The sequence below is a fragment of the Orbicella faveolata genome, unplaced genomic scaffold (assembly GCF_042242905.1).
Source record: "Orbicella faveolata isolate gen_17 unplaced genomic scaffold, um_ofav_v1 contig_34, whole genome shotgun sequence".
NCBI lineage: Eukaryota > Metazoa > Cnidaria > Anthozoa > Scleractinia > Merulinidae > Orbicella > Orbicella faveolata.
In genome coordinates this window covers 12,911,538-12,936,500 of record NW_028301563.1, presented here as the reverse complement: position 1 = coordinate 12,936,500, position 24,963 = coordinate 12,911,538, and the positions used below count along the sequence as shown (strand labels likewise).

The window sequence follows — 24,963 nt, the reverse complement described above, 5'->3', positions numbered from 1 at the left end:
AAGACCATATTCTCTGGCGAAGCCGGACAGAGATAAATATGAAAACCGTGATAAGAAGCAGCATAACTTGCAACAGTTAATCACACAGCCGGGCCCGGCGTAATAATACAAAATGCAAGTAACCAACATGTTAGCGGAATATTTCAAACTTTGTCTCTCCAGAGCTAACATTTAGAGAGCTTAAAACATATCCTGCAGTACAAATGAGCCAAAAAAGACTAGCACGAAGCAAAAAACAGGTGTCAAACTCTTACAAATTACACGCGGATAACAGCGGAAACCACACAGACCTATGACCTCTAACGGCTCTACTCTTGAAACGTCCTCCTAAAAACACAGGATTATTGCTTAGCAAAATATTCAAAGATCCCCCTGTCGTATCATACAAAAGGGGCAGATCCTTAGAGATATACTAGTTCGAGGAAAATTTTCAAAGCGGCTATTTATTAATACACGTGGAGAGGAGTTTTGTAGGCCTGTCACTCTATTGTTAGCATTGCGTGATATATTTCACAAGAATATGACCAATCACAAGGCGCGTAAGAAACTAGCCAATCAGAAACGGATACACAGATCCGTGTATCCATGCGGGATATCAGAATAAGCTTTTTGGGAGCCGTTTCACAGACGGACTATATCGGGGATCTTATGACACGTCCGGCTGCAACGCAGGCTAGAAGAGTCTTGCCCAGGAAAAACACAATGACTCCGGCCAGGCCTCGCACCAGGACCGCTCGATCCGAGTCCAGCACACTAGAGCTTCTCGTCACCTTTCCATACTCCGCCCGTTATCACTATAACACCACTGGACGTCCCATTAATATTTATTGTTTCTCTATGTAATCTTGAAGTGCCCATAACCTACTTTTTACCTTGTAACTTGAATCTACACTATAAATCAATTTAATCCACTAAGCTCCTGGAGCTGAAAGCTTCGGGTACAAAATCAAAGTTTACGTACTTCTAACTTTAGTAGCTTTAAGTATCACGGTAACACTCGACGTGCCCGGAAGATAACAGTCATCCGCGAATATTCCTGTTAATTCTTAGCGAATTCAAATTCTAAAAATGTTTCAGAGAATTAAAAAAAAATGTTCAAAAGGCGACACCTTTTTCAGGATTTCGGTTTATAAAAATCATATAAATTTATTCATGGGTGAAGGTCCTGGGCGACCTTGACGATCGTTAAATGAATTGATCAGTCTTTCGATCAATTTACTTGGACACGTTCCTGCTCAAGTTTTACTTGTACTACAGGGTTAATTGGAGACTCCTACAAAAATTAAACAGGCTAAGTTTTAGGACATATTTACAGGTTAACTTTTTGAAGATATAAAATACCATACTGCTTCAAAATTTCTTTTCAAAAACTAATTTTATACTTGATTCTGTTTCTCACTTGGAGTAATATAATTGCCTTTTACATTATCACATGTAGGTCTTTTTTGAAAATGTTTGACCTTTTCCGAAACACTGAGTGTAAATTTAAATTCTTAGCGACAGCTACACTATACAATATATTCTTAAACTGAAAAGTATTAATACTTTGCGTGAAAAATATATTATCAAAGCACCCGTCTTTTGGAATGTTTTGCAAAGACTTTGTGTAGCACTGGAAGCTAAAACGGACTATTTAAAAAACTGGGAACCGTAAAACTGTAAGCTACTTCTGAAAGATAACATCTCAGCATTCCAAGACTGAGGTTATACAGTGCAATCCCGCTACTATCACTACAACTACATAATAATGTGGTCGTATTCGAGGGATTCTTAAAAAAAAAAACAAACAAACAAACAAACAAAAAAACAAAAAAACAAGAAAATGACTGACTAAGCGTTTTCTTCCGGTCAAAAAAAGTGCCCGTAATAATGAGTTGATCGCACTGACGGAGAGGTCTTGAGGCGGGCTTCAACTGACGTTGATGTTAGAAGTTACGCTCAGTTTTAAACTAATTTCCTAGTTGTATAATACCTGTGCTACACAATGTGCATGTAAAGGTAACATAAAGTTCTTCAAACGCATTTTTTCCTTCAGTTTTAAGAAGTTGCAACAGTTCATTGTTTCCTCAGGAGTTTCTTGAGTCATGTATCGCCACAGTGAAGCGGTCTAGCCTTGTTAACCTGTGAGAGAAAACAGTGTATGTAACAAATAAAGAAGTGGTAGAAAATATAAGTTACAACAAAGATTTGCCACTAACGACTGTACATATTTTGTATAAAGAAGATTTCATTTGAGCGGACGAATAACTTGTTGACAGTCCAAATTAAACCAAAACTTCTCAGCAATAATAAAGAAAAAGATACTAGCCATCAGAACCGATACTGTTCACACAGGATTGACAAATCTTTGATACAGGGAGTCGCTTGTAAAACGAGTGTTATCCCTAGATCGTTGAACTTTGCTTCCAGTTCAAGAAAAACTATGAAAAATGTTGATAACGGGGGCCAGTTGATCAAAGGGCAGATAACGCTATCCACCGGTTAATCACTATCCAGTGGATAACTGTTGTTTATGTTTGTATTTTCAAATGAAAATTAACATAATCGTCTTCGTATATACAGAAAGTACATTGGACTTGTTTTCGTTCCTCTGATAAACGTTTCAGCACATTGGCGCCGGAAAACTAAGCGCCTCACATCTTCCACATAAATTTCTTTTCCACGACAAGACTTCTCCCACGTATGAAATTTATAACTTCTTTGCAGGAGTGGTGTAAATTATTTCCGGTTGACCTCTACATGCGACTACCCTTAAATGTCTTGTGTAAAATGAATTGATATTGGACCTTAAGAGCAAACTACACCACCATTGAAAGTCTTACCATGAACTATTCGCCACATGTTTTGAATAAGAGCTTCGCACTGCTTCTCCCAGCTGAAAGTATCTTCGTAACTTGTTCGCAGTCTTTGAATCTCTTGCAGCCGCTCTGCTCCGTCTTTATGGCGGACGGCTGTGATTGCCTTGGCCCACTCTTTAGGCTCGGCTGACTCCACCACAAATGGCTTGCCTAATGGTAACGAACGCAGTGCATCTCCAAAACCCGAGTTTCCACTCACAAGAATGGGAAGACCAGCAGACAAGGTTTCCAGCGCAGTCAGTCCAAAACCCTCCGTCCTGGACGGCATGATAGCAAGGTCGACCTCACAAAACAACTCCTTCAATCTCTCCTTGCTTTGCACAAATTTCCTGACGACCAGTTGATCTTTAGAGATTCCACAGTGCAGCAAGTTGTCCGCGACGTCCTCCTCTTTTCCATCTGGTGCGCCCACAAATATCAAACGGTATGAGTTATCTTTCAGTTCAACTATTGCTTTAGCAGCAATGTCATATCCTTTGAGACTGAAGTCTTCTTGATCACCCCGGCCAAAGGTCAGCACCCTAAAGTTCTTGCTCTCCTCAGTGGTTTTCCTTGCGACTGAAAATTCTCTGAAAATACCAGGAGTCAGCTGAATGACATCTTGGTGTTCTTTGCAAGATCCCAGGTAAGCAGTGTAGGCGTCCTTCAACTTGGGTCCAACAGCTACAACAAGATTTGCTAACTTGCACAAGTCTACCTCTGTTCTGTGCTTCTCTTCACCTTTGGAAATCGCCTTTGAATAATTCTTATACATTCCCAGTTCTTCAGGTGCAGTATGCACTACCTGGACCCACTTACAACTGTGGGATTTTTTAATGACCTGGACTTGTTTACCAAGCTTCGCTCCATGACCCAGAACGATGTCAATGGCAAGGTCTTCTGGTGGGACAATCAAACATTCAAGGGAGTCGTAGCCCACGAGTCTCTCTGCTTCACTAATGGCAATGTTGTGGCTCTTAGCGTCTATCCTTTCTTCCTCAGAGCAGGCTGACGGCGGGACCAATAGAGTGACTTCTACTTCCATGTGTTCTGCCAGCTGGAAGGCAAGCTTTCTGTTTACGGTTGACACGCCTCCTTTTTTCGACCTCCACTCACTGCCTAAGAGAGTTACTTTTAAAACTCTCTCGGACGTCCCTGGATTATCTTGTGCTGGCTCGCCCTGAGATGTTCCGGTCACAGAGGAAAGACATAAATCCTGCGAGAAAATGAAACCGTCTTAATAAAAATGCATCGTAGCCAATTTTCTCGGTATATATTGTAAGCGGACATGAAATGCACTTATCTTGCAATGTAAGTATGCATCACTTTTTTTTCAACTTGGTTTATTGGGCTGCGCGTCACGAAAACCAAAGCGAACACAAGGTAGAAGTTAACTGCGGAATTTTCACTGCTGGTTTTATCCGTAGCTTGCCAGATGTGAAGAAGACAGGGAAATCCTATGACCGTTGATGGCGGTCTTAACAGATCTATAGCTGTTTGAATAACTGTCACATTCTTCCTTTCGAATGCTGCGCTAATGGCAAGTAATGTTGACGACTATTAAGGACGGTGCCTACTCATAGCAAAGGTTTTTGCGCCAGGTTAAGGCCACGCGGAAAAAGTAGATCTTTGCAAGGGCTATTGGAAACCACAAAGAAAAATTGGGGTAGCCACGCATTTTTTTTTTCCCGAGATAATTAGCCTTGAATCTCAACAAAAATGCTGACATCAGCATTTTCCTGAAAAAAGAACGAAAGGATACTTCTTCACAGATTTCCATAGAATTCACCTTTACATACAGAAAAGCAAACACATTTAAAAAGATCTTTAAACTACATGGCAAATGGTAACAAAAAAAAAACATTTTTGATATGTTTTTAATAACAAAATCGTTGCAAAAGCGCTTTTAGCGTGTCTGACAGCCTCCCTCTGGTTCAGCTAAAATACAGTCTAAATACCTTTTGCTCACAACCAGAAACTAATCACGTGTTGAACAGACTTGCCACTTCCATTTCACAACATAAAATGCAAGGGTAACCACGCGTTTTTTAAAGTTTTTTGAAAACTTTTACGGTGCCCGTTACATTTTTTTCCTGTCACCTCCTCAGTAAGTAAGACATTTGCGTATCTCGCACTTGTTTTGCGCGCGCACTACGCCATCTGCAGGTACATGTTTACAGTTGAATTTCAGTATAATTTTCGACAGATAACAGCTAGGTTTTCCGCTGGAAGACGTAAACACTTAGTGGTTAGCGATATGCTGCTATTCTGGTGTTCCTGGTTTAAGTACAGGTTCATTAAACTAGACTTGGTCACAGCAGGAAAATTTTGCTTTCATTTTAGGCGTGTACGTGATAGCGTAGTTGATTGCGTCAATGTCAGCCCCAGCGCGCGCGTGGAGCTAAACCATAGCTTGGGTGATGCGCAGAACGTGTGCGCACTAAGAAAAGTAGGCACCGTCCTTAAACAATTATTCCACGAAAGCGCGTTGGATAAGAGATATTACGCTGATTTAGGAACACGACGGGAACGTCAGATGACGACTGCAGGGCGCGCGAAACAACCTGGATTCTGTTCTAATTTGACCGTGTTTGGGTATTTGTACTGCGCACGACGTGGTAAAGTTACGTTCCCGTTCTCTTGCTAAATCAGCGTATTAGCCACGAGGCGCGTAGCGCCAAGTTGGCTATAATCGTCCCATATCCAGCAAGCGCGCGTGGAATAATTGATTTATTAGAAACGCCACCAAAATATAGAAAGCTTAAGTAAAATAAAAAACGCCCAAAAAATCACGCGTACGCTTACCGTATTTGTAGAGCATGGTATAATAGCTTATAACTCATGATGGCGAAGCCAATAAAAACTCTTGAATTGAATTATCCAACGATCCAGTTTTTAATAATACCTGAATAGGTAGATAATACCTTTTGCGTTTAATTTGTAACACCCATGCTGAACTACGATGTCAACCACTGGTGTTATTACTTGTGAAATACATTACTTTTTATTCATAAATCATACCTGGCTTGTTCTTTGTGGGTACCACTTTTCCAGACCACGAACTGTGAGTACTTTTCCACTGACGCTTTTCATGCAGATCAAACGTCCTCCTTGTTTTACTTCAAGGAGGTGCAAACAATCTTCGTGTGTGCACAAGGTTTGGCTGTGGTTTGCACAAACTTGACGTCCCTGCAGACAGTAGGGGCATGCAACACAGAACTCGTACCGCAGATTACCAAGGTACTGAAACTGCTTCAACAAATCTTGTAAAGTGTCTTCCACAAACGATCGCACACTTCTTGCTATTTCTGGCGATGTCGAAACTGCAACTGCTTCCTCTTCAGCTCTTTGCTTGAGGGAAATCTTGATGAACTTCTTTTTGCAAATCAGAATCATATCATGTATTATTTGCCGACCAACAACAAACCAAGCTCCATCTCGGTACAGGTTTGGGGGTTGTACGGATCCAATCTTGGAACACCAACATATTGATCTTGAAACAAACTGAGACAAGAATCCATGCGGAACAAAACCATCCACAAAATGAAGATACAACGGGCAAGGATCGGTGGGCGATGGCTCCAGTTTACCAAGGTCTTCAGGTGGCGACTTAAGCTGAGCGGGTACAAAGTACGTCACATTACTTGGCGAAGCTGAGAACTTGGCGATCAAACCAAATCGCTCCATCATGTCTAAGATGTCTTCCTTGACAAGGCCTTGCTGAATGAATTTGGAAAAGACATGGTCGACAAGTTCCATGCTCAGGACACCGCTTGTCCCTACCTCCAGCCAGTAGTTAGATTCTACGGGATCCTACCAACAAACAAAACACACTTACGTTGCTAAACAAACACAAAACACACTTACAATGCTAAGGGATTATTTTTCAGTCTAACCCTGCTGGACCTTGCGTTCTTTAATTTGTCTCATGTATGTTCACTTGCATCGGTAAAAGAGAAAAGAAACGGAAAACGCCTCTCCTAAAGAGTTTTGTCACTGAGGTATGATGTATCTTAAGACTTCAGCCCGCATTTTACAGGTCCGTCTTTCACAATCTTCCTTAATCTTGCTAAATTTAACTATCCCGGCAGCTTTTTCGTTTTACCAAATTTTAAACTATTACTTTGAGACTTTATTTGAACGTAGTTTTAATCTATGGTAAATAGCTACTTTAGTAACTCACACCCCTAATGCGCTTGCCTTCGCCCAGAGGAACAGATCTCATTTAAAAGCTGTCCTCAATAACAATCTACGTAGGTCCATATGACCAAGAGTTTGTTTGGGGAATACGCTAGGCGTTTCGTATAGAAGATAGGCTTTTTAAGTGCTAAGCATAACGTCTTCGTACCGCTTTGTTGAAGGGTGGTATGGTTATCAGCATCTTGAATAGCTCAATTAACCATTGCGCCTTCAGTATGACTGTGCTGCGGTGCTTTACAATCATTCCGAGGTCATGATAAAAATGCAACATGGCGTAGAACTGGTCTTCATCCTCGATAAAGCACACTTCTTTGGCATACGTTCGAAGTTGTTCCACATTCATGTGATACACATTCTCAGCTACCAAAGCTTCAACGACCTTTTCGAAGTTGAACCACCTAAAGAACAATCAAACAAAATAACTAATCAGCTTAAAGCAGTATTCAAGTATTAAACATCTCCCCCTTAACATTTTAAAAACAAAGTTAAACATAACATCTTACAACCATATTGCCAACATTCACCTGAAACTTACTAGTCAATTATTTGTTGCTAATTTACTTTAGTCCTAGGTATTTAGTGATTTAGTGATTTGCTCCCGCCGTTTACTTATTTATTCATATTTTTCATTTTTCCCTTATTTTGTCTCCTTTTTTTTTGTAACCAAGAGTTTTTATAGTTTGGTGATAAAGTGTATGCTGTATTGAAATCTCCTAACTGATGACATTCCAAAACATGGGCTTCGAAACTTTCATGAGAGGGATAATTGATAGTTCCAATAGGAAAATTTCACAGAAAAAATCTTGGGAAATGCTATATGTTATCAAGAGGATGTATGAATGGAAAATTCCCATCGAGAGATTTTTACGGATATTTTCCCTGTAAAATTCGAAAGAAAGTACATGAAAAATCCCCATGTAATACTTCATAGAAATTTTAAGTTTAATCAAATGTAAGACATGGCTCGTCAGAAATCCTAGCATTTCTTTTTTACTAAATTCATTGGAGGGTATTTTCTTGGTTCTCTCCACTTATATAGCCTAAATACTCTCCTCGATGTTTCAATGAATGCACTTACAAATAAAGTATATACGTTCCAAACTCTCTTTCCAAAGATAGTATCATATTTTTTCTATTAAATGTTGGTTCTCTAAGACAGAGTTGTAAATAAGCCCTTCCAGCATTTATTTGAGGTGTAGTATTAGGTTAAGCTCTAATGGTTAAATATATGGTTGTCCAAAATGATAAACAAAAACCTTTGCTAATAAACTCAAGACCAAAAACATGCAGTGAAAACTAAATGCCGGGTCTACGTACAAGGCCAAGTTTGAAATGAACGCCATAGAGTTTAATCGAGAAAATACGGTCAGTACAAAGTAATGAAAAGATTGAGGGAAAATGGAAGCACTAGTTGTGTTGATGTGATAAAATGACTGCAGACTGACAGACCCTAAATTTACCACACTACCGATGTGTACAACTATGAAGTATACGAAAGGGTATAAATGAAAGACTTGAAAAGAAAGAGACATTCGCAACCAATTTAGTTGCAAAGAAACCCAAAAAGGTCTCAATGGGAGACCATAGCAACTGAATCCTTTTTACAGGCCTCTTGTGCAACTGTTGTTATCGCAAAGGTGTGAAGATCTCTTTCTCTTGCGATATCACTTTACTTCACTGGTATCTTCTCCTCCATGTATGGCTCCTTCCTCAAAACATCCATGATTTTGGTCCGAAGAGCATGAATCCCATCGTCACTAGCAACATCAGTGTCACTTCCTCGCCCTGCAAATTACAAATGGCAACAAGCTGTAAAGCATCCAAACGAAGTTAATCGTGAAGTCCTAGGTGAATGGCAGTTGTTACAGATGAGCTCTTATTACCTGTGTCTTCTCTACACACGTTTGTTGATTTGTGCTACTTTCTGTTACAATTCGAGAACATGGCTCAGGAAAGATATTATTAAACAAACATACTCTAAAATTAATGTTCCCTTAAACCAAAACAAAAATAAACCTTCTGAGGTATCTTTGGCAGAGGATGTAAACAATGTAAATCTTTCCAGGGCTATCTGTACCGCAATACATATTCAAACTGCTCCCTCCATACAAAACAACGTCAATTCTAAGAAAGGCATGGCCAGTATTTGAAGAGATCCTCGGTTTTACCAATTTGCTTTACTGATGGATTTCATGAATAAACCAAATGCAGACTTAAACCTGAGTTAGCTAATAGTCATATATTAAGTGTCGGTTCATTGTAAGCTGAAATGTTTTATTTTAATCAGTGATCCAGCACAACGAAATCGTTTACCTGCTTTTCGTTTACGCCTTTGCGCAGGCTTGACAAACAAATTCTTCATCTTGCGTAACAATGACTTATCGCCCAGCGTGTTGTCAATGCTGAAGAATGGTCGGATAACATGCTTTTCGTATTCCTTACCAGACATACCCCGCTGTAGTTTTGATGTCGTAACCTCGATATCCTCGAATGGTTTATCAGCATGAGTGCCAACAATGAACACTGGAGGTCGGAGATGGGGCAGCTTGCCGCCTGAGTCGCCAATCATTTCCTCTCCTGTTGGTCTGATACTGTGGATTGTTACAAGCCATGACAGCAGGTTCTCCAGATTTGTTTCGTTGTTTGGGTTTCCCAAAAATTTATCATGTGTTCCTTGTCGAACACAGGGCTGGGCTGGGGCGTCTAGTGCCTTGCTGAGGTTGTGCACCAGGACATACACTGCTCGTGATGACAGGAACACAGGGTGAGAAGCGCAATACAGGTGCTGTCCGGCAAAATCCCACAAATCTACAGTAACTATGGTTTCTCTCTTGTCATCAGCATTTTCAGCGTCACCATGCACGCCTTTAAGCATGTTCTTCAACCGCAGATACGCATGTTTTGTGACGTCATCTGGAGGCGAGGTTGCATCCATCATTAATGTTGAATTTTTACTTGAACTTACACTGCTGTCATCTGGAAGGTCATCAACGGCATTCTTTGTTACAGTTTTCACTCCCATTTCACTCTCTGGCGGGGAAATGGTTGAGTTCTTGAGATTGCCAACATTTTCAGGAACCTAAAATGGAAATTTTAAAAGAGGAAGTATCATAACGAGCTTTAAGGCGCGAAAAAATTTATGCAAATTAGTCTGACGGTAGATTGAATCTACCGTCAACCAATTAAGACCTGTAACATAAGAACGCAGTTCTCACATTCTCCTGACCAAGAATATAACTGATATAATTAGTTAATGGGATTTTCGGTAACACCTCATGCATTGATAAATTCCCACGAGCACACGCAGTGTACGTGATAAAACCATAGCGCGAGGATTCTCGTCTAGTTCGCGTGAAAACTTTTTTTGGAATAGCCGGCCATTCACGCTTTTCTTGCAATTGAGCCCCTTCCCCTGTTTCAAAGACTAACGTAACATTAAACAAATCACGATAAATTTAAGCAAATACACATCATCAAAGACAGCATAAATTTGTTTGTGTGCTAAGGGCATTTATTGCACAGTAAAACACCAGCAATTCGTGTCGTCATATTGAAATATACCATCGTCCATCAGTCTTGACAGTTCTAATAGGCTAATAATACTGAAAGCGAGTTATGGAAAAAATGAAAATTCGTCAATTCATGCTAATCGGCTGGAATTGTTCGCAGTATAACAATGTGTAACAATTGATTGAAAGTCCCGTGTCTATAGAACAGCAGCAAATTCATTTAATGATGGGCGCTTTGCTGGATCGTCAGAGGTTAATTTCTTCGCCACTTTCAGAGAAAGCGCTGTTGCGGTAGGCAATAAATTTAAAATTTTCAGCGCAATCTTTCCGAAAGAAAAGACATCAGAAGCTACACTTTGCTGTCCTTTTCCACTAACAATTTCTGGCGCGATATGTGGGTAAGACCGCCGGTATTCTTCTTGTGCGGAAGGTGACAAATCCATCAATGGTTTTGGGTTGGCAATGCGTCGCGCTTTCCCAAAATCAATAATTACGGGATTCCATTGTTCTCCAGGTTTTTCCAGCACAACGTTGTTTGACTTGATGTCGTTATGAACAACACCGGCTTTGTGCATATGATTGAGAGCGTCCATTATTTTTTTCAGAATTCCTATCCAAGAAGGCTTGTCAAGTGTCCCCTTTTTGATAACCTTGTGTAATGTTGAACAAGAGTTGTTCTGGCCATGGAACTGAGTTATCAGTCGCAGCGGCAGTGATTTAGTGATAACTCCAAATAGTAAAGGCAGTCCACGGTGGTCACCGAGCTGGCCAATCATTTGAGCCTCTCTGAGAACTTCTTGCTTTATCTCATCCTGTGACCTTGACTGCCGAGGCTTCAATTCTTTTACTGCTACCGAAATCCCTCTGTAGTAGGCCAGGTAACACGTGCCAAAAGATCCACAGCCCAAAAAAATTTCTGATCTCACTACTTCCGAAGGATTTATCTCTTTCAATGGTGCAGATACCCGGGTTCGAGCCTCGTCCGATTTCTTGGTTTTGGAGGTTGATCCAAGAACATCTACCACGACCGGGCTTTTCTTTGCTTCACAATGCTTGGCCGGTTTTGGCTCAGCAAAACCTTGCTCTGGCTCGGGAAGCTGACAGCTCATGGACGGGTCGCACTGCTTCGGCAACAACTGCAGGTTTAGCTTCTGACTCGCGAGCAAGCTCAACAGCATTCTTGAGACATTTGGCTTTCGCCTTCTTATTCCTCCATCGTTTCTTTGCTTCAATCCGAATGCCTTTCATCTTCTCTCTGTCTACGAGTTTCTTCCGCTTGTTTCTCGCCATTCTCCTTGCTTCCAACACCCACAGAAATGAAAGGAGATTGAGACGAACACGAAATGCAAAATGCGTTCAAAGAGCAGCATACGATCAAATCTTACTCAGGAGCAAATGCTACAATCATGTTTTCCGGCTCTTATTGATCCTTTGTTCCGGCGTGTGAGAACTATAATCCCTTTCAAAAAGATCGAGGATCTGCTGTGGGGTAGTGGGAGTCGACAGTTCTCAAACAAAAAGTTTAGTAAATATAGAAACTGAAGAAATGTGCTGCAAAATTTTCGAGAAAACAAAAACAGCGATCAGGAACCCGAAGAATATCATCCAACTAACGTTGCACTACTTTTCACGGCAAAGAGATAAAGAAGTTATTCAGTGCCCCCTCCCCCAATAAAATACTAATTGTCTGTTCCGAATCATTTGTGTGATTGTGCCAAACTGACAGATGTCATTCCATTTCCCCTACTTGGCAAAGCCCTCTTTTCGCAACACAACATTGTGTATAATCGCAGAGCTACATTCAAGATCTGAGTTTTTTCGGGGGCCTTCTTTGGTTAATTTCGCATTTTGGTTTGGAAGTGATGGCCTTAGTGGTATATAAGACACGCTGTGACCTTTGCCTTTGCTCCTTCAACATAACGGCTGCGCTTCTGCGACACAGACTTGTAAAACACAGCCAAGCGGAAACGGTTTCATTTTTGCCCTTTTACAAAGGCGAAGAAGTCGTACAGCTTCCGCGAACAACCAAGAAAGGACGCAGGTCGGCGACCTATAAAGAATGGATCGGGGGCCTTGTGGATAGCATGAATTCCTGTTTACATCCCAAAGCTCCTGGTAAGAGCAATAAAAACCCTATAGATAACCTTTGACCAGGCTCAATTTTCGCTTCAATGGTAAACCTTTTCCCATGGGAAACGAAAATTAGCGAATTGCGACATAAGAGGACATAAGAGTGATGCTAAAATTGGGCCTGATCGCAGGTTATCCTATAGACGAGATAATAAAATCTCTTGCGAAGTAAATCTATGGAAGTGATATTAGATTGAATCTATTTGCAGGAATATGGTACTTCCGTATCTATAATTATATCTGAGAAATAGTGTAGGAGTACTGAAAAAGAACTGTCACATTGTCTGGGGCATAGGTCTACGGGCACCTTCGGACTTAGGGAGGCGGTATTTCTTGCTCGAAAAATCTACGCAATGCCCGAATACTTGATTGTTTAAGTCGGGATGCAAACGAACTCAAATTGCATGAAAATCAAAAACGTTCACAGTTCCCACAACTAATGAAACTGCTATAATTCCAAAAATAGTTATATTGAAAGCTTGCATACTCAGTCTATCAACAGTGTCAATCCGAGTAACATCTAAAACTTATTAAAAGGGAAAGTTCTAAAAAAATTTAAAGTAACTAACTAGAAACTTTATTTAAGAGTTTTGGAAATTACGCCAACAGCATTATTTTGTAATGTTTTCTCTCAAGTGTCGTTGCCCGAACAATTTAGCGTTTTGCCCGAAAAATCACATAGTTTCCGTAGCTGGGGAAAGGGGGGGGGGGGGCTTAAGCTCCCTCGCCTCCCCCCTCCCCCCCCCCCAGTTCGTACGCCTATGGTCTGGGACGTTACTCTTGGCCTGTCAGTGTTACTCAGCATTGTTTTACACTCGTCACTCCTCGACCTCTTACATGTACGTACTAATGACTTTCAGCCACCAAAAGAGATTATATATGGTCGCTTTTGGTGTCGTTTTCAATTAACATCGACCATACCATTCACTTTTAAACTAGAGTCGCCCCAGACTTCAACGTACAAACCTAATTTATTTCCGAGCTGTCTGTGCCCACCTCCATTGTTGATTCTTCTCCTGTCAGTTCTAGATCTGATTCCACTGCCGACTCTTCCTTTACTTCATTGACTATACAGTGATAATGTTTTTCAGCTAACATTCTTGATATGTCTTCAGAAAATTCCGCCAAACTTGGCTTATTCTCGCTAGTGGAAATCCAGTTTTTTACTCGATCGACTTCAATCTCGCAGACTGAAGGATCAACTTCGATTCCCTCAGTGCTTTGTTCTTTAGGGTTAAATGGCAAACCTAAGAGAGACTTCTTCAGACTTGTTTTGCCAGCACGATCCTGACCAACCAAAAAAACTCTACCACGATAAACATTCACAGAACCATCCTTCAAAGCCTTTTCATAGAGCAGCTTTGCAACATCTCCCTGCGCTTGTATTTCTTCTGGAACTATGGGTGTAATTGTAAGAAAATGCAGCGATTTTTCTGATTGCCAACGCTGTTTGTAAGGGAATAGTTGTTATTGCTGTTGAATCTGCGGTAAAATATTCTTTTGTTTTAAAAGGTATGCTAACGAGGCGAAAGGGTCAATGATTGACACTTTCGCCTCGTTTGTGTGTCAAGCCGCCGATAACTGTCAGTGATAACTGCAATAACAGCTATTAACGAAGTAAAATTGGTTATTGTGGTATACTTCAATCACAGAGGTTCGCCAGTGACCTCAAAGTAACATTTAAGCGCAACCTGCGATCATAACTGCGTATCTTATTCGCATCCACATTAGAATACACTAAATACATGTAATAAATGGACCATAAGCATAGATTATAAAATTCTAACATGGCTTTAAGGCTTAGGAGACTACAACCAAAGAAACAACATTGAGGTTGAGGTACGAATAAACAGTTTCTTTTGCTTTAGTCCCTTAAGGTTCGGCGGCAAAGTTTATTAGAATTGGCCCATTACCAACACGGTTAAGAGGGATGCAGTCAAGTCAGTTACATAGCTAGATAATCATACACCACGGCATGGCATAACGTAACCGGCCAGGTTCTATGCTAACCTGCAATGTCTAATAACATCCCTTGTGTCATAAGACTTTCAATTTCTTCAAACCCCAAGGGGTTACCTGCCACGGACAGCCTTTTAAGATGGTGTAACTCAACGATATCTTCATAGATTTTTTCTATATTGTTGTTCCTCAATTCCAGCTCTTCTAGTTTTTCCAGATTTTTCATATTTGCCGGTAGTGTTGAGAGTTCATTGTCATTCAAAAACAAGTGCGTCAGGTTGATCAGGGTGACAACAACTTCAGGAAACTGTGTTAGCTTATTGTGGTTCAAATTCAGCTTTGTAAGGTTTGACAGGTTTCTTGTACTTGTTGGCAACTTTGCGAGTTCATTGTGTGAAAGGTTAAGTATTTCCACCTGCTTCATTTTTGTCACAGTCCCTGGAATCCTAAACAATCTCTTCCCTTCCAGATTTAAAACCTTGCTACCTTTACGAATCGTCTCCGGTAAGTCCAACAGTTCCTCTACAAACAATAAAAATAATTCCTCATTCAGTTGTGTTAGATAAAGGCTCCTTCTGTCAATTTAGGACTCAGCTGTCTCTGATGTGCAGTATCAAAACCGCAAAATCGAAACATGCGTTGTCAATTATGCCTCAGTACTATTTAAATCTTTACTGGACACGAGGAAACCATGCCAGCGGTTTAACCTTAAGCAGCAGAATATTAAAAGCAATTGAGCGACACCAGCAATGTGGTGTTCGTCAAAGATATGGAACACTTCATTGCCTATTTGTATTTCAGCGACCCAGGACACGTACTAGACTTTACAACGCTTTTCACATCAGGGCCTTACAACAATGACTCCTCATCATCAATCCATAGAATATTTGAAGGAATTGGAGAAATGGTACAAGCAAAGACGTCTTAGAAGACTTTGTTTAGGTTAAGGACACAGGAAAAGGATAGGTTTAACACTACTCTAGGAGTGGGCAGGAATTTTGCCAACTCACAAAAGAACTGGGGCCCAGACATACGAGTGGTACAACTTTAACAGTCACAGGCTATGCTGCAATAATTTAATGATAATTTACCAATTTATATAACGCGTATTTATATATTCTGATCAATAGCGCTTACTGATATTGTGCTCATATTTTAAAATTTGGCTGGTGACATACCATGCATACAGTGGCTGCGCCCGCAGTACGGGCGGCAGTCAAACACAAACTGCTCTTATAATAATCTCTTTCTTCGCAGTTAACAAAAATAGAGAGAATGCTAAAGTTGCTTTGGCTTCTTCTCCAACCTCTGAGTATCAGTATATCCCAAAATTGACCATTTTTCAAAAAAAATGTTTTTCGCTTTTTCTGATAGATCTTATTGCGATCTTTCATTTAAAAAAAAATTCTATGAAAACGATTGACCATAAGCAAATTTATAAACAAAAAAACGTTTCTTTGCATTAATTACCTCTAACTGATAGCTGTCCATTAACAAGCTGCGTGACAGATTGCCGCGTAATACGATTGTCTAACGCTTGTGTTTGGTAGTCGACGAGCTGTTCTGAGTGTTCTCTGAGTGTGCTCTTTCATTGCCTATGGCATCTCAAAGCTGATGCGTTTTACAAATCGAAAAGAATATACAGAAGCGAAAGATATTTTCTTACTAACCTTGGAGCACGAGCGGTGGAATTCAGATCTTACAAAAGATATTTCCCGCCGGAGGCAACATTTGAGGGGTAACCCGAAAACACTGACACCCTGCGTGTAAAAAAGAAACCTGACAAGTAATCAAAATTTCTCGACACCGTTTTTTAGAGAAAGGAAGAAAAGAAAACATAGCGATGTTCATCGCGTCCTCTCGCTCAAACTCGATCGGAAACGAGCTTGATTAGTGAACCTCTATACTTTGGGAAATATAGCGCTATATTCGGAAAACCTTATTTTTTGTAATTTTAATCGATATACCTTCGTAATCTACAATTCTTAAACTTTCAGAAAATGTATACTTTACTGGAGTTTTCGTGAACTGTCCGACCGTAAAGCGGCGCAAACGAATGATGGTCATTTGAGGTATACTGATACCTTAATTTGACGAGGAGCAACATACTTTGTGATTAACACTGCACAGTTATTTTGCATGAACGATCGCATTTGATACCCGATTAATTCGCTGGAACGTCAGTCGGTCATTTTGGAGTTGACAGCCTGCGCCGTCTTTGGAAAGCAAAATCCAAAACAAAACATAATTTTATCGAATTCTAGATTTTATAACCTTTCTGTTGATATATAGTTTGTGGGGGTTTCCTTGAAAACAGCGCGCGCACGAATTTTTTTCTGGAGGACTCCCGCGAAGGTTTAAAGTAACCTTAAATAAACTAGAAAAATTGAAAGCAGACTGGCACAAAGCTCGATTAACAAGCCTCATTAACAAGGGAAATTGGCATCCAGAAGCAAGGATATGTGTATACTTGTAAAGTTCACCGATTAAGAATTAGAGGCAAACTGCCATGAAGAGGAAGGACATAGTGAAGAAGAAGTGAAAAGTGAAAAAGATGATTGCAAAGAAAGAAAAGAAGTGGTGGAGGATAATAAAGAATTCAATGAAAGAAATTCAGTGTCATTGTCAGAGAAAACCGGGCAGTACCAAAAGATTGAGGTCGGCCGTTTACCTTCATCTTTTCATAGTATAAAAGCTATCCGAAAAGATTAACAACCATGACATTTAAAGGAATTTTATTTAGTTTAACATTCTGAAACGTGTACATGAGTTTTTTTATAACAAAGATATATTAACAGAATATTGCATTCATGTCTGGATCGAACAAACGTCTTAACTATCGGGTTTAGAGATTGTACTTCTAATTTAATCAATTCAATCCTATGTTTATCCACCCTCATTTCCATCCAAATCTCTACAAGTAGGCTCTTCAGTCGTTTTTAACAGACTAGAAAAATTTATATGAAGAGAAGTTATTCTTCGCCGTATTTCTTATACGTTTAACACTGACGGCAAGTTAATGTTTAAAACGAACCATGGTTAAGTGGCATGTTTTGATTTCCCAACAGAAACACCTTTTGAGATAGCATTATTACGTTCCATCCAGACTTTTGGCACATTTAAACAGTAAAACAGTATTCACACCGACAGGTTATAACTATATCATGCATTCAGAAAGAATACTTTAATTTACTAACACAGAGGTTTTTACCCTAAATTGTCAAGGTAATTCACATTAATTTGCTTTGACTTTGCCTCGCTACGCTTAGTGACTGGTTTAAAAGCCTAGCGTCATATTCTCAAGCAATCCTAGCTAAGCTTCGCTCGCACATCTTTTCTCGAGTTCGTATTCGAGTTCAATATTGTTTCAGTAGAATGTCTGTGTCCTTTTTGATTGTTCAGAGTGATTACCTTGGTTGTCGTTTTACCACAGTCAGTTAAAAACCTCTCTATGTGTTGAATATTAAAATATGTTGGATAACTCATTACTAAACGTTGTATTGTATGTAACGTAATTTAATTAGTACTGCACTAAGATGGCATTGGACCCCGGTGTAGCGTGATCGTGCGCAAGTCATATGTACAGTTTGAAAATTTTATTTAGATTCAAAATTAATTGGTTTCTGTTGAAATCTGTGAGAGAACTAATAACTTCGTGGGATGCAAATTTAACCAGGAAAGAAATTTGGTGGGATAAGAGCTAGTTTCATCCTCAACTTGAATTTTCATTTAAGTTAATTTGTTGCTATTTGAAATCTACTTTTGCATCATAAACAAATTAATCAACAATAATTCCAACGCTTTTCTTTTGACTCCTGGTGCCTTTTGTCGCACGGAAAACATGACAAAAGCAGTATTATGCTACTGGCCCTTTGAATAACTTTAGCCCTGCGGTAAATATTACCAAACATACATGTGTATGTATAACTAAGTTGTACTAATAATTTTAATCAAAACTGGTTAAAAAGTGTTCAATAACTTTTAAACAAATTAAGCTAAACCGATAGGAAGAGCAGTTTTTAAGATAAGACAAAGTAATGGTTGTTCCGCGCAATCAAGAAATATTGTTACTCTGCCTTTCATATCAAATTTCTTTTTAAAGTCTCTTGTCTTGAGGAATAGAAGTTATGAAAGTTTTAAATAACCCTCACTTTTCACAAATTATATACACGACTGAATATTGAAAAAATTATCAGATTTTAAGCTTTTGTAATCACACTCTATTTCCTTCTCTATAAACGAGAGCAAATGGATTGCTCAAATCAACGAAAAGAATAGACCTGCTTTGATTCAATATCTTTACAACAGGGCCAAACAAAGTTCTCAGAAGCTCTCTTAGAAGACAAACTGTACAAAGTTATAACAAATCAACTTGAGCAACTAATTTCTTTAAAGCCTTTACTTTTGTTAAGAGAATGGGAGTTACTTTGCTAATGCTATTCGCATTGATATTATTGCTATTCATCTACTAGCTCACTGTACAGCGTTACAGTGTCTTGCCTAAAAAAACAAAAACAGCCGTCTTATGTCACGCCGTCGAGTCTTCTCCCGAGAAACGCCTGAAACTCGATGTGCATTTTGTTTGTTTATAGTGGTCAGGTTGTTCGTAATCCAGGTTTAAGAGTTGATGGAGGTTTAAAGTTTTCTTTCGTGGGTAAAGTATTTTCTTTGCTTATTTTTAGAGGTCTTAGAGCTTGTAAGCCGTCATCAAAAGTTGAGAGAAAAAAATGGCTAAAGTTTATAAATGGGTAACACTAATTTTGGCCTAGCTTGGTCATGCTTTGAACAACCAGGCCATGGTTAAGTTTTACTGTAGGTAATCATGTCGGGAAGTAATATCCCGCTTGGCACTAAAAGAGACAATGATCTAAGTCTCTTGCCACTACTATTCAACTGAAGCTAACTGAAACATACATATGCTATGACCGGATTAGTCAGTACTGCAATAGCGGGCAAAACAATGCCCCAGGTGTGATAACTTGTAGATATAATAGGAGCCGCAATTCTTTAATTGAATGGACAACCAGTCGTAGCAACAGTCCCTAGACTTATGAATGCAGACGTTTCTTGTGACTTTACCCTCAGCCACTGTAGGATGACCACCACTCAACCAGACAGGATAGGATGCATCACAATGGAACTCCGGTGGACATGTGGTCACCATTTTTGTGCCTGCAGCTCCTTGGAAGCGATACCAGCCATTGAGTGTGTTGTCACATTTGACGTTTACTGATACGTAGTCATATTTTCTTTCTGCATCTGTCAGATTTTGGTAATTTTGCCAGTGACATACATCAACTAAAGGAAATACACAAATGTGTAAATAAATATGTGATAAACACAGAAGACATTTGACATATGTCGTCTTGTGTTGCGTAGTCATATCTTCTTTTCGCGTCTGTCAGATTTTGGTAGTTCTTACATATGTCAACTAAAAAAAACAAACAAAGTAATACGTAAATAACTCTCCCCTGATCCGTAGATACCTCTGTCGTGCTGTGTCGTTGGGTGTTACTTGTAGTTTGAATACAGTCACTTCATATATTTTGTTCAATTTTACATCACTTTATTACATCCGGTCATGCACAAACATTTCTATATGATTTGTCTTCGTTTCCAGTTTTCCTGGGAACAAGGTTGTTAAAAGATCTCGCCACCGAAATATAGCTTCTACAATAGGTATTAATTACCACCTTTTTGTCTGTTTATACGAGAAAATCTTCATATTTACATTTTAAATTTCCAGTTCAAATGTTGTTGGGTAACCTGTAGGTAAGCCATAGCTGAATAAATTTGTCCTTCAAGCGATGATATTTATCGACCCTAAGTGCGAGAACATCGCAATCAGCGCCAGTGTTTCTCCACTAAGGTATGTTTACTCTCTGGCATTGGATAAACCGCTGGAGGAATACCATGTGGGATACTTTAACCAACTATGTAGTGGATTCTAACTTCATATGGGTTATTTTTTTTTTTTTTCCTGATACATGCCTACTTGTTAAATAAGATTCTTAAATGTGGCAAACCGTCCTTACATAACGACAAATAAAGTTTTTAACTGTAGCTGATTAAAACAGAATAGAAGATATCCCTACTAATGATAAAACTGTGTTGCACCTTCACAAATAGCACCGTTCTTTACAAATCCATCTTTGCACTGGCAATAGTACGATCCATCCGTGTTCTTGCACTCAGAGTTGGCTACAGCACCACATGGGTCGACCTGTGCAGCGCACTCGTCAATGTCTAAAAACAAAGGGATGTAAGTGTTAGTATTTCAATGTCACAATGGATGGTTAAGTGTCCCATTACGATCATAAAAGGGAATTCTGGTGGAAATAAACTACTTTACACGTGAAAAAGGCGAAAAAAATATCAGAAAAATCTCAAGTGAACCTTGTTACGAAGGAAAATAAGTAGAATTGGTGCCTTAAATCCACTCCAAAGTTTTTACATTTCTAAAGTGATTACAGGCATATAGAAAGATACATTTTATTAGAGTAATCGTGTGGCTGGCTAACGGGAAACTTTCAGTGATATCAACCACACAATACTGCCATCTGCCCATCGATTGTAGGCGTTTCAGCCCTATTACTTGCATGTGGTATTACCCGCTGTTATCTACAGCGATTATCTCAATCACAGTGTTCCAGTAAAGTCTAGTGCACAGCTGCAGTTGAATTCGTTGACTCGTCTAAGTAACTAACTCTTCGCATCATTTCGCCTCCACCTGCCCACAACAGGTGTAAAATCGGCCCTGAATCGAAGCCATACCCATGCGGTCAATTCCCCATCTGTCCCCCCTTCACCAGATTGGAGGTTATGACCATGGAACTACACGCCCTACTGTGTTTGGCATGTTTAACGTTGGGTCGTGTGTCCGCTCACAGGCAAACTTTTACAAGGAAATATACTGTAAAGAAGGAATTAAAACATTTCTGCTGGAAAAGTAAAAGCGATGGAAGTTTCACAGCAACTCGTATAAAAGGTTTATCTTTTGGTTTCCTCGTGGCAATAATAGTCAAAGACGACTTTCTTTTTGTTTTCCCTTTTCCAGTGGCTGTCAATTTCTAGGAAACACACCTTTTTATGGCTCCTAATCGTTTGTTAACATTGCTGTTTTATTATTTACACGAACTACTACCTGTTTCACATCGTGTGCCATTAAATCCTGGTGCACAGCTGCAGTTGAATCCGTTCACTCGGTCTGTGCAGTTCCCGCTGCTCTTGCAGGGATGACTTGCGCAGTCATCGATATCTGTTTTAAAGGGATAAGGTAGAAATTTAAAAACGGTCATACCATAAAATACCACGTTAAAGCCTCCCCCGATATAAACCCCTCTATTTGCTAACAAAGAAATTATTCCCGATATAAGCCCCCCCCCCCCCGCCACCCCCCGCCGATACGAGCCCATCTAATGTGTAAATCACATAACGTTCTGGTCCTTTCCAGTTGCTCCAGTCACACTAGTGTTTTAGAGATGTTTTTGAAACATATTCTCCGTTTACAAAATAAATGTATTACAAATGTAATGGTATATTAGCTTTAATTCGTTGCCCAGATAGATTATAACTCCTCGTTCCGAAACAATATTTCTATTCGCTTATATGCCGCCCGGAAATAAGCCTCCCCTGCCCATCTTTAAGCCCACACAAAACCGCTTATGAAGTTATACGAGCCCGGGGCTTAAAGCGGCATTTTACGGTATACGACAAATCCCACAGCAACAATATCTGCAAAATAACCAAAAATGCATAAGATCGTTTATCGACCCAGATTTCGCTCCTTAGAGACTTGGATAGGTCAACTGGATAGAATTATGGAGAAAAAAGAAAGCTTTGGAAAAAATGTGCTTTCTTTAATCAAAAATGCATAAGCAAAAATATCTGTGAACATCGCTGTTTTGTTATTTACACGAATTATAAGGTTGGTGATGTTATCTGTTACGATTACCTGTTTCACATTGTGTCCCATTAAATCCTGGTGCGCAGCTGCAGTTGAATCCGTTCACTCGGTCTGCACAGGTTCCGTTGCTCTTACAGGGATGACTTGCACAATCATCGATATCTGTTTCAAGGTGATAAGGCAGAAAGTTAATAACGGTCACATTCGATAGAACCTGCAACAACCAACAACAAAACTCAATAACAAAACTATGCTTGAAGTTAAAAGATACAACACTGCAAAAAGCTTAGAAAGAGATTCAAAACCGTAGAATATCAATGAAAATTAACTAGTTTTGGCTTTTGTTACCTGTTTCACATTGTGTGCCATTAAATCCTGGTGCACAGCTGCAGTTGAATCCGTTCACTCGGTCTATACAGGTCGCGTTGTTCTTACAGGGATGACTTGTAGTCATCGATATCTGTTGTAAGGGAAAAAGGTAGAAAGATAATAACCGTGAGGAGAGAAAATCAGATTATTTAGTATATTTTACATATTCGGTTTAGATATATTTGTTTTAGTTCATTTTGCATTTCTAAGTTGCAGTTTACTATTCCAGTTCATTAACCGTAACAAACACCTGTTTTTGTTGTAGATCATACCTGTAATAAGCGCTGAGCTGTAATTACTAGCTGTGTTAGTCTTTTTGTTGAACTGTTATCTCCCTTTATTGTTTTGAAAGTTATTAATGTTGAAAACTACAAATTCCGTTACAGATAATCGAGCTTCCTGAAATGTATGAGATAATGTTTAGTTGAGATTTTTTAAAAACTTTTCGTAAACCTTTAGAATTGTGTTTTCGGCTTAAATAGCCATGCCTTGTAAAATATTCTTTTGTTACGTTCTTGGATTAAAATAATATCGTTGGACCTAAGTGTTGAGTGCTGTTGGCGGTTCTGAAGATATTTCCCTGTAACAGATTCCGGTCCTGATCCTCGCAACCAGAAAGTTTGCACAAGTTTTTACAGAAGTGCTTTCCCAGGCCAAAAATCTATTATCACATATCGGTCATATACAGTAGAACTTTGCAGCAGCAAAAATATATGTCTCTGCCCTTTTCAAGCACTTTAAACAATAAAAGCACTGCAAGCGACATAGAAAGAGATTAAAAACTCCTCACATCTGAAGGAAAATAAATTTTGGCTACAGTTACCTGTTTCACATTGTGCGCCATTAAATCCTGGTGCACAGCTGCAGTTGAATCCGTTCACTCCGTCTGTGCAGGTCCCGTTGTTCTTACAGGGATGACTTGCGCAGTCATCGATATCTGTTTTAGAAGAAAAGATTGAAAGGATTAAACTGCAATAGCTTCTGTTGATATATTTGACGGAGCCCGGTCAGGAGCAAATAGGCAAAAGAGATCACTAAATAAGTAACTTTTAAAATTTTTACTTTTTATAAAGAAAAACAAAACATCTTTATCAGATATCCATCATTATCATAATCCAGTCTGGGAATGGCAACTGATCTGCTCCTTGAAATATATCTGTTCCACAGACAACTTCTTGCTGGGTGGGAATCTTCTGGTTCTGAGCACCCGCTGTCAGTTGCACGGGGAAGATAGAGCCTGTTTGACTGCTAATTGTTAGTCGAGAGAAGATAGCAGACCTGAAACCCATCTTTGTAGCTCTCGGCTTCATGACCTTCATAAATGCTATTGCTGTTTTAACTCTAAACAAATAGTTTTGCGCGAATGGAGCCTGATTGGGTTTTAAAGCTAAGCTTCTTCTTTATGAAGAGCATCTCATAGATTAAACAGTCTATGTCCATGTCTTGAACGTTATTTTCGCTATAGGGACGTTTATTGCGAGAAGGGTTTATTAAAACTGACAGTGCTGGTTAGATTACATTAATAGAAAGGTGAAATAACTTAAATGTAAAAGTTCGTAAAAAAATTGATTTACCGCCAAGGTTGTGCGCATCGCAAATATGCTTTATTTTGTAGAATACAGAGTGTCTAATCATAGAAACAGCCTGGAAGTTGAGGCATTTTATAGCGCGTAGATGAGGCTTATTACAAGAGGTTTGTAAATAATAAATCGAAGTAAAACCCCGAACGTCTAGTTACCTAGTTTAGACATGTCACAACGAGCCAGGACTACCTCGCCAGGTTTAATTGAATCGAACCAGTAATTACCGCTGACTGCATCTTCTCCTTCACTCGCCCTGATCTCGGCGCACGACTCAGCTGGCAACTCGGCAACGGATCCAAGGGAAACTAAAAACAGAAAAGTCAAAAACATTGTTTTTTTCTCGGCGCTTTTCTGTCATTACTAAACACCACTATTGTTGAGCTCTCTCGACGAAAAGCTGCGGGCTTTGTTCGTAGTCCTCGGGATGTAATGAGATTCTGGGCACGCCTGTATACGACACAATTACTATC

The 24,963-nt window shown here is 39.5% G+C and overlaps 2 protein-coding genes, 1 long non-coding RNA gene and 1 pseudogene across 3 annotated transcripts in view; 1 reads left to right on the top strand and 3 right to left on the bottom strand.

The window, feature by feature from the left end:
• Positions 1–24,963, top strand: part of LOC149104853 (uncharacterized) — a 93,469-nt gene that overhangs the window by 25,923 nt on the left and 42,583 nt on the right. The gene's annotated exons all lie outside the window — the stretch shown is intronic.
• Positions 807–24,823, bottom strand: LOC149104856 (uncharacterized). Its single transcript, XM_089271360.1, has 10 exons — positions 24,649–24,823; positions 20,753–20,881; positions 14,687–15,157; positions 13,673–14,109; positions 9,351–10,116; positions 8,711–8,822; positions 7,186–7,435; positions 5,859–6,650; positions 2,823–4,053; positions 807–2,121 (listed from the first exon to the last, which is right to left on the bottom strand). Exons 1-10 carry the CDS (start codon positions 24,821–24,823, stop codon positions 2,117–2,119), a joined length of 4,368 nt encoding a protein of 1,455 aa, XP_089127486.1. The 3' UTR covers positions 807–2,116.
• LOC149104858 (uncharacterized) lies at positions 10,425–12,890 on the bottom strand (annotated as a pseudogene).
• On the bottom strand, positions 17,354–21,956 carry LOC149104857 (uromodulin-like). The gene is made up of 3 exons (XM_089271463.1): positions 21,780–21,956; positions 20,753–20,881; positions 17,354–19,933 (listed from the first exon to the last, which is right to left on the bottom strand). Exons 1-3 carry the CDS (start codon positions 21,931–21,933, stop codon positions 19,566–19,568), a joined length of 651 nt encoding a protein of 216 aa, XP_089127589.1. The 5' UTR covers positions 21,934–21,956; the 3' UTR covers positions 17,354–19,565.